Genomic DNA, 8,728 nt, shown 5'->3' on the forward strand with positions numbered 1-8,728 from the left:
ATGAAAAAAAATTAAGATTTCATAACTAAATATTATTAAATTTTTCTTCTTGTATGAGAGATTGAACTATCAACCTTCACCACAATTATAATTATACCTTATCTACTAAAATATAATTGGATGTATTATTAAGCGAATTTATATATATATATATATAATGCTCTTATTTGCTCTCTTGTATATATTACTCATACTCCTATCTTACCAATCATCACTTAATCCTTTTGTTCAACTATTAACAACATAATTGAAACGTTAGAGTTAATGAACGGGCCGTACAACTATAGATATAAATTTGTAACTTCTCTCATTAATTGTCAGCAAGTTCTTAACTTTTTTTCTCTATTTGTAGGTTTTTTCTTTCTTTTTTGTGTTTTCTCTTAGAAAGAACTTTATGAATATGTGATAATTATATTTGTTTGTAAGTAGTTGTCAATATTATAAATATATATGCTTTAGGTCTTTGTCATGTGATGATGGGTTGGAGTACGAGTACACAATGACTACAATTTTTGAAAAACAAATTTGACAATTATGTCTCTCTCTCTCTCTTTCTCTAGCTTTAGCTTCGTACCACGCCCAATCCCTATCATCAACTTGCTTTGCTTCCCCATGCTATGCCTCATTATAATTTCAACAAACAACACAAAACTCTCTTTTCTTTTTTCCTTTTAGTTACATATGCATTATATTCACTTTATTGTCGTTCTTATTTCTTAATATTAACTTGTTTTGAGTTATTTTCTCTTATTGATTTCGAGAACTATACGGTTTTTGTTTAGCGCTAGGATTTGAGGAAATAGGAGTTGAGTGAACTCTCTCTGTTCCTTGTTGCTTGACGGAAGAAGTTTAATTTGTAGGTTCTACTATTTAAAAACATCATGTTTATAATGTTGATCTCAATAACCTTACATGTTACGAAATCAACAACTAAGCAATACAAAAAAATGTATAAAGATCTACACACAAATATACATAGTTAACTAACATAGTCTATTAGCTACGTCCACGAAAAAAGTGTTAAACTATTATTTATAGTGTCACATTCAAACATTCAAACATTACAACTCTCTCAACTTTATAACTATATGAAGTTCACAAGTTCATTCTTTGCTCTAAACACCAACATTTTAGATCCTAAGAAGGAATTCTCGAGTTTAGTGTATATGTCGAGATGTTCGTTGAATGTAATCACCATGAAATGGACAAAATATATAAGAGACGTACCAGTACTACCCTAATTGTTTTATTGATTCTTTTAATCTTATATTGTGATTGTCCTATCCTAAATACTAATATCATATGATTTTTTTTCAATTACTAATTAATTAATAAATAAAATATCCTCTAAAATTAGTTGTAATTTTTTTTTCTGACAAATTGCAAAAACCATCATCTACATAACAGTAGTTGCATAATAACATTTTTAAACTTTTAATAATAACAATTGGACCCTTAAATTTGTAATAGTGTTAAAATTGGATGCTCAATCTTACCATAAATGTAAAACTTGAACTCACAAGTGACAAAATTATATTAATATTTCATTTTTTCAAACTAATTACTAAAATATAGTTGCTTTTTTTGGGCGACTCTCGAAGTGGTTTTAATTATTTTTTTTCTCCTTCATAGGGTGAGTCTTCAAGACTAGCTCTTTATATTTCTTTTTCCATTTTTTTTTCATTTTCACGCAATTTAATTTAATTTCAAAATAATATCTTTTTTAAATTATTTTTTTATTTATATAGCAAATAAATTTTTTAATTCAATACCCATTTATTTTTCTCTCATCCATGGAAAAAATTTATTTGTTTTATGAAAATCAATTTTATTCAAAATGTTGGTTTGATATCCAATGCAGAACTCTAAGAAGGGTTTATTACCTTTTAAGCACATGGTTCACTTGTCTAAGGAACAGGGTCCTAAGACACCTCAAGAAGTTGAGTATATGAAACGTATTCCCTATGCCTCAGCTGTGGGCAACTTAATGTATGTTATGCTCTACACTAGGCCAGATATTTGTTATGTAAGGGGAATAGTCAGTAGGTATAGGTTCAACCCAGGGTTAGATCTCCACTGGATGGTGGTTAAAATTATTCTCAAGTATCTTAGGAGAATGAGAGACTATATGCTTGTGTACGGAGCTAAGGATTTGATCCTTACAGGATACACTGACTCTGATTTCCAAACTGATAAGGATTCTAGGAAATCTACGTTGGAATCAATGTTCACCCTAAACGGGAGAGTTGTGGTATAGCGTAGCATCAAGAATGGATGCATTGTAGACTCTACTATGGAGGCTGAACATGTTGATGCTTGTGAAGGAGCAAAAGAAGCAATTTGGCTCAAGAAGTTCCTACATGATTTGGAAGCTGCTCCAAACATGAACATGCCTATCACTTTATATTGTGATAATAGTGGGACAATAGTCAATTTTAAAGAACTTGACAGTCACAAACAAACATATAGAGAGGAAGTATCATTTGATACGAGAGATTGTGCAACGAAAAGATGTGATTGTCACCAAAATCACTTCGGATCACAATATTATTGATCCATTGACGAAGATTCTCATGGCTAAAGTGTTCGAGGATCACCTAGAAAGTCTAGGTTTTTGAGATATGTACATTAGGTGATCTAGGGGAGTGGGAGATGTATAATGGATATGAGGATGCCCTAGTTTATTGTATTTGTATATATACGTTTTATGTAATATACTTATACTATTTACCATTTTCAATGTTTGAACAATACTTTATTATGTACATCCCACAGATACTAGAGTTTTAGACCAAGTGGGAGTTTGTTGAGACTTATGTCCTAAAACTCATATGTTGTAAATATAAACTATTGACCGTTATTAGTAAAGTGTTATTATTATAATTTCAATAAATGTTACTGATTATATTATTAGTTTTGTCTTAATAACCCAAATCCAATAAACTAACATCCTAAGTTATTTGATCAGTCTTGAACAGTATGTAGAGACATGCATTAATCTGAAGGGATGAAACCTCTATGGTAGCGAAAGATTTTACAAAACCATTCCTCAAATTAATTTGGGAATCTTAAAATACCAGTACACTGGCAAAAATTTAGAATCAAAATTCTAATTAAAAGATATAGAGAACTTACTTTTCTTGACGCTCTGAATCTGCAAACCACCAAATTGAGACACCACCCGTCGGAGACCTTCCTATCATCTGGGATGAGATTGGTTTGTGTGAACTAATTGGGATGTGAAAAAGTTTAGAGGTAGTTGAGAGAAACTGTTTTCTTTTTGTAGAGCAAAAGTCTTGAATTTCTTTTCTTGATAAATTCGTTAAAGAAAACTATTTTTTTCTAGATATTTATAACTCTCTTTCCTTCTTGGAATAGGAAAAAGAGTAGAAGAGAATTATGAGATTCTATTATCAAATCTACTGATTAATTAGCAATTAATCAATTAGTTAAAAATCAATTAAATCATATTTCATTAATATTTCATTCAAATCTTATTTGAATTATGAATACCTTTCCAATATCTTATAGATTTATATTAATATAATTAATTAATATTTCATTCAAATAATTATCTCTCCAATATCTTATAGATTTAATTAAATCAAATTTAATTAAATAAAACTAAATTATTAATTAATTCTTCAATTAATTAATAGCTAAATTAAATATCTTATTTAACCTAAATTAAATTTGAATTATATTTAAATATAAGCTTATCTCCTAATCAATAATTTTAGTATGAATCCAATTCACATTAAACTAATACTTGAACTCATTCAAATATTTTATCTCTCATAAATTAATTTTGAATCATATCCAAAATTAAATTTATATAAAGTTTGATAAACTTTATATTATAATGTATCACTATACATTAAACTAATTCCCAAAGTAGATTTGAACATTTCAAATTACAACCAATATAAATGCTCCTAACAATGCTCCTAAGGACCTTTCTTGTGCAGTAATGTACATTATTAATGGCTTACCAGGTATTGGAGCATCCAAAATTGGAGGACTAAGCAAATATTTCTTTATACTATCAAAGGTTTTTTGTCAAGCTTCATCCCACACAAAATTTTCTCCTTTTCTCATCAACTTTTGAAAGGTTGGCATTGACTAGCCAACTGTATTATCGATAAGTTTAACCTTGAAAAACTAACATCTGCAGATTCCATTTATCAGTAACTTTCGTGTTCTTAGATGTAATTTTTAGATTTCTTAACACAAGCATTTGATTTTAGTAAAAATCTAAAAATAAAATTAATAAATAATAAAAATAAAAATAAAACAGAAAATTTAAAATAAAAATGTGGTTTTGGTATCTAGGTTTGTGATTTTTTATTTTAAAAAATAAAGCAAGAAACTTGGTTCCTTATATTTTAAAAAACCGAAGGTAAGTTTTGAAAATTAAAAGGAAAATAGTTTTTACAAAATTTATTTCTTTTATTGAAATTTGACTAAAAATTTAACTCTTTTACCTAAGAGTCTAAAAGAAATCATAAAAAAATAAGAATATATTGTTATGAATAGAAAAAGAATAAACTAGTTATAAAATATAACTGAAGTGGTCGAAGAAGAGTTGGATAAATTTTACTATATTTTATAAAAAAATTAATATTTTATTATTTTTAAAACGATCCAAATTAAGAATGAAATAGTTACTTAAATGAATATGAAAATGTGGTTCTAATTAATTGCATATACAAGCATTTGTTATATTGATATTATGTGTGAAAATTCTAATATACAATGTCACTTGATGTCAACAATTTGACCACTTTTTGTGACCAACATCATAGGGAAGGAAAGGCTAATAGCTTCATTTCCCCCTAAGAATGGAAAAACATTAAATAGTTGATATGATATGATGATGATGGTATTTAATAGTGTTTATATACTTTTTTTTATTATTTATTTCTTTCTTCCTTTCCTTTTTTTTTTCAAAAAACTGTTTACACCATTGGAGTTTGTAAAAATAGCAAAAAAAAGTTATGATAACAGAGTCATGTTAATTACATTTTTAAAATTACAAAAATAACAAATTTAAATGCATATTACCATCATTTTTGCTAAATTTGCAATATGAAAAAAAAAAGTATTATGAGTTGTTTTTTTCTAAACTTTTTTTGTCATCCAATGCAATTTTCTATTTTTGTATTTGTATAAAAATTAGGTCGTGAATTAGGGCAATGCAATACTACTGTTTTTTCTTTTTTCTTCTTTTTTCTTTTTTTTTTTTGGTATTTTCCATAAACTAATATTATTGCTTTAATAATGTTTTAAAGAAAAAAATCCCTCTATATTATCCAAACAAAGAAACAAGATAATGAATAATGAAAAAAACTCTATTTTGACCCTTCGTCTCTATTGCTAGTAATAATTTTAAAAAGAAATTGATATAGGCTAAATTTATTCACTGTTCAAAGTTTAGAGTTGTATTTAATACAAAAAAAAATTAAAATGATGTTTTAAGTTATTCAAATATTCAAAATTTAGAAATATAGATTTGTTACCCATTAGAAAAACAAATTAGTTGTCCAAATATATTTAAGAACCACATGATATATTTCTTTTAATGAACTTGAGTTGTTAATTAAAATGTTGAGAATAATCAATTAAACTACATTTACTTGAAAAGAATTATTAGGTTGAACATCGTTCTAAATCAATCCATTCCGTATGCTCTTTTACAACAAACTAGAAAATGAAAAAAAAAAAACTTAACTTGAATGTAGCTCAACTAATTTAAAGTTATCTCAGAGATACTTTAGACTATAAGAAATTCAAATCATCCAATGTTTAGTTGTTCAACTCAAAAGAAAAATCAATATGAAAAACGATAGACTTGTCTTTTAAACTTTATGGTAAAAAAGGAGGAGATTACTTTTGCTTCGTTACAATTTGAGTTTCAATTTACAACCACTAATCATAAACCATAACGGAAATGAAAAACAAACAAACACAATGAATATACTAATACTACTTACTTTTAGAGGTATAAAAAGAAAAAAAAGATTTTTTTTTTAAAAAAAACAAGACATTAATAATTATACTTTTATAACCCGCTTACACTATGAAATGAATAGAGGGAAATTTGTTTTTAGTATAAGAATGGTGGAGAGATTATTTGAACTTAGAATTTTATTATTATAATTTGATTAAAAAAACCTCATAAATAATCTATTTGTTTTGTTTATGACCATTTGTAACTTAACCCTTCATGTATGATTGTAAAGAAAAATGTTATGCATGTTTGAGTATTACTTTATACAAAATTTTCTACATCTTGCTGCCTTATCGTAAGAAGGAAAAGAAGTGTTGTCATGGGCAGTGTCCAACCACTGATTTATGTTCCTACTTTTTGCCAAATATCATTCATTCAAAGGCACATTTTTCCTGTTAGTTTCATTGGGCAAAATGCTACTTTCTCCTTCCTCTCTCTCTCTTTCTCTATTCTCTATTCTTTATTCTTCCATTTCCATTCCAATGATACTTCTACAACAGAATTACATTTCTGAATTTCAAACTTCACCCATTTTTCACTTCTGAATTTCTGAATTCTTCGCTTTTCCTTTTCTTTTTTTTTCTTTTTCGGGATCATCAAAACCCTAAACCCCAAAACATATTTTTTTTTTTAAAAAAAAAAAGTAGATTCTTTGTTTCCACTACAGTTCAGTACCTGCAGAATCTCCACTTGAATTTCAACTGCCTTTCATGGAGAACAACCCATGGATTCCAACAAACCTTTTCTCAATTCAACCCTAGAACAACATTCAACACCAACTACCACAATGGGAATCAACACCATCCCTGGTCAGAACATACACATCCCCGGCGGCGGCCTCGTCGTCCGATCCACTGCCCGGAAAGACCGCCACAGCAAAGTCTACACTTCCAGAGGCCTCCGCGACCGCCGTGTTCGTTTATCCGCTCATACCGCCATTCAATTCTACGACGTTCAAGACCGATTGGGTTTCGACCGCCCTAGCAAAGCTGTGGATTGGCTAATCAAAAAGGCTAAATCAGCCATCGATAAGCTATCCGCCGATCTCCCCCCTTGTAATACTAATGCTTGTTTCTCTGTTCCTGTAGAAACACAGACGAATGGAATTGATGTTGTTGTAGACCGATCTGAGTGTTGTAAGAATCATGATTTCTTGTTTCAAAGCCAATTTAGTGAGAATTTGATTCCGCCGCCGCCGCCTCCACCGATTGAATCTGGGCTTGGTTTTCAGAGCTGTCGGAATTTGGGGTTATCACTTCAAACCCAAAATTCTCCCCAAAATGTTCATCATCATCATCAGACGGTTTTTTACACCGCTAGTTCGGGAAATTCTGGTCCTGGATTCGACGATGGATTTGAGAAAATTGTGGCCTGGAACACTAATGTCTTCGGTTCGATTCCGATTCTCAACCAAAGCTCCACCGCGTTCCCGCAGAGGGGGCCCCTTCAGTCCAGACTTGAATCTACGGTGCCGCATTACACTTGGAATGATCTCTCCGTCGTCGCCGCCGGAAAACGCCATCCAAATCCAATTCAGGAAAACTCCTCGCCGTCGATACCCCGGTTCATCTCCAACGAGTTGCCGCATCTAGATGTCCATGGACAGTTTCAGAACGACGGCGACGGCAAGGACAACGGTGGAAAGTCCTCGTCTCATTCTTCTTCGTATTCCCGCCGTTGACTCACCGAATGTTCGAACTCTGTTTTTTCTCTAAACGGAATATTCCGGTGGGAAAGAATCAGGGATTTCAGGTTTTGCTTTCTCTCTTTTTTCTCCGTTTTGCGTGTGCGTGTGCGTGTGTTTTTGTTTTTTCTTTCTTTTCGGTGGGGCGGCGGCGGGAATTCTGAATGAGGATGAAATTAACGGTGGCGAAATTGACGAGAAAGAAGATTTTATGATCTTCATTGCAACATTTTCTGTTTCGTTTTCCTATGAATTTGATTTTGAGTTTTAATTTTTATTATTTTATAGTTTAAATCCTATGTGTTTGATTTTATGATCTTCATTGCAACATTAGTGTTGTATCTCAATGTTAATTAAGGGCCTAATTTTCATTTATTCTATCACTATTTTGATTGAGGTTATTTATTATTATCATTAATTAAGAGTCCAACAACATGATGGGTATGTTTGAGAATTCCAATTTATGAACTCTATTAAGCCTTAATCAAGTTGATGGAGGGGATTATAACCTACCATAGGGTTGCTTGGTTGGGAATCTAACATTTTTATGAAATCAACCATTGGATTATCTGTTTTGAGATAATGTAACATGTTCCTGAATTTGTATCTGTCTAAACACATTCCTAATAAGAGTTTTTAATGTTTTAGTGAAACATGTATTTTCCACTTTTTACTTCCCGGGAAATTGAAATGAGTAACACTTTTCGGACTATTAAGTGCAAAACAAAATGTTTAAAGAAGTGCAAATATAATAAAGTTTCATCCATGATAAACTTTTATTAGCAATAGAGTTTATCATTGATGGACTTTAACAGCTGTATGATCCTATTACAAAAATATTCTAGAAGCTAAATTTAAATGTTGTATTTACTAATTCTTTTGCATTGTACTATATTTACAAATATTTTGGAGAAGTTGTCAAAAATAGAATACTTGACAAAATATTTATATTTCATATAAAAATTAAGTGTAACAAATTTTATCTTTTAGTGATTTTGTTCCGTAGATAGTTTATTAATTTTTTTCTATTATTA

The 8,728-nt window shown here is 29.9% G+C and overlaps 1 protein-coding gene across 1 annotated transcript; it reads left to right on the plus strand.

Annotated features, from left to right (window-relative positions):
* The first annotated feature begins 6,797 nt into the window (after positions 1–6,797).
* LOC101204399 lies at positions 6,798–7,691 on the plus strand. The gene has a single exon (XM_004149237.1). The coding sequence runs from the start codon at positions 6,798–6,800 to the stop codon at positions 7,689–7,691; it is 894 nt and encodes a 297-aa protein (XP_004149285.1).
* Positions 7,692–8,728: the final 1,037 nt, after the last annotated feature.

This window comes from Cucumis sativus, chromosome 6 (assembly GCF_000004075.3).
Source record: "Cucumis sativus cultivar 9930 chromosome 6, Cucumber_9930_V3, whole genome shotgun sequence".
In the NCBI taxonomy this organism is placed as follows: Eukaryota; Viridiplantae; Streptophyta; class Magnoliopsida; order Cucurbitales; family Cucurbitaceae; genus Cucumis; species Cucumis sativus.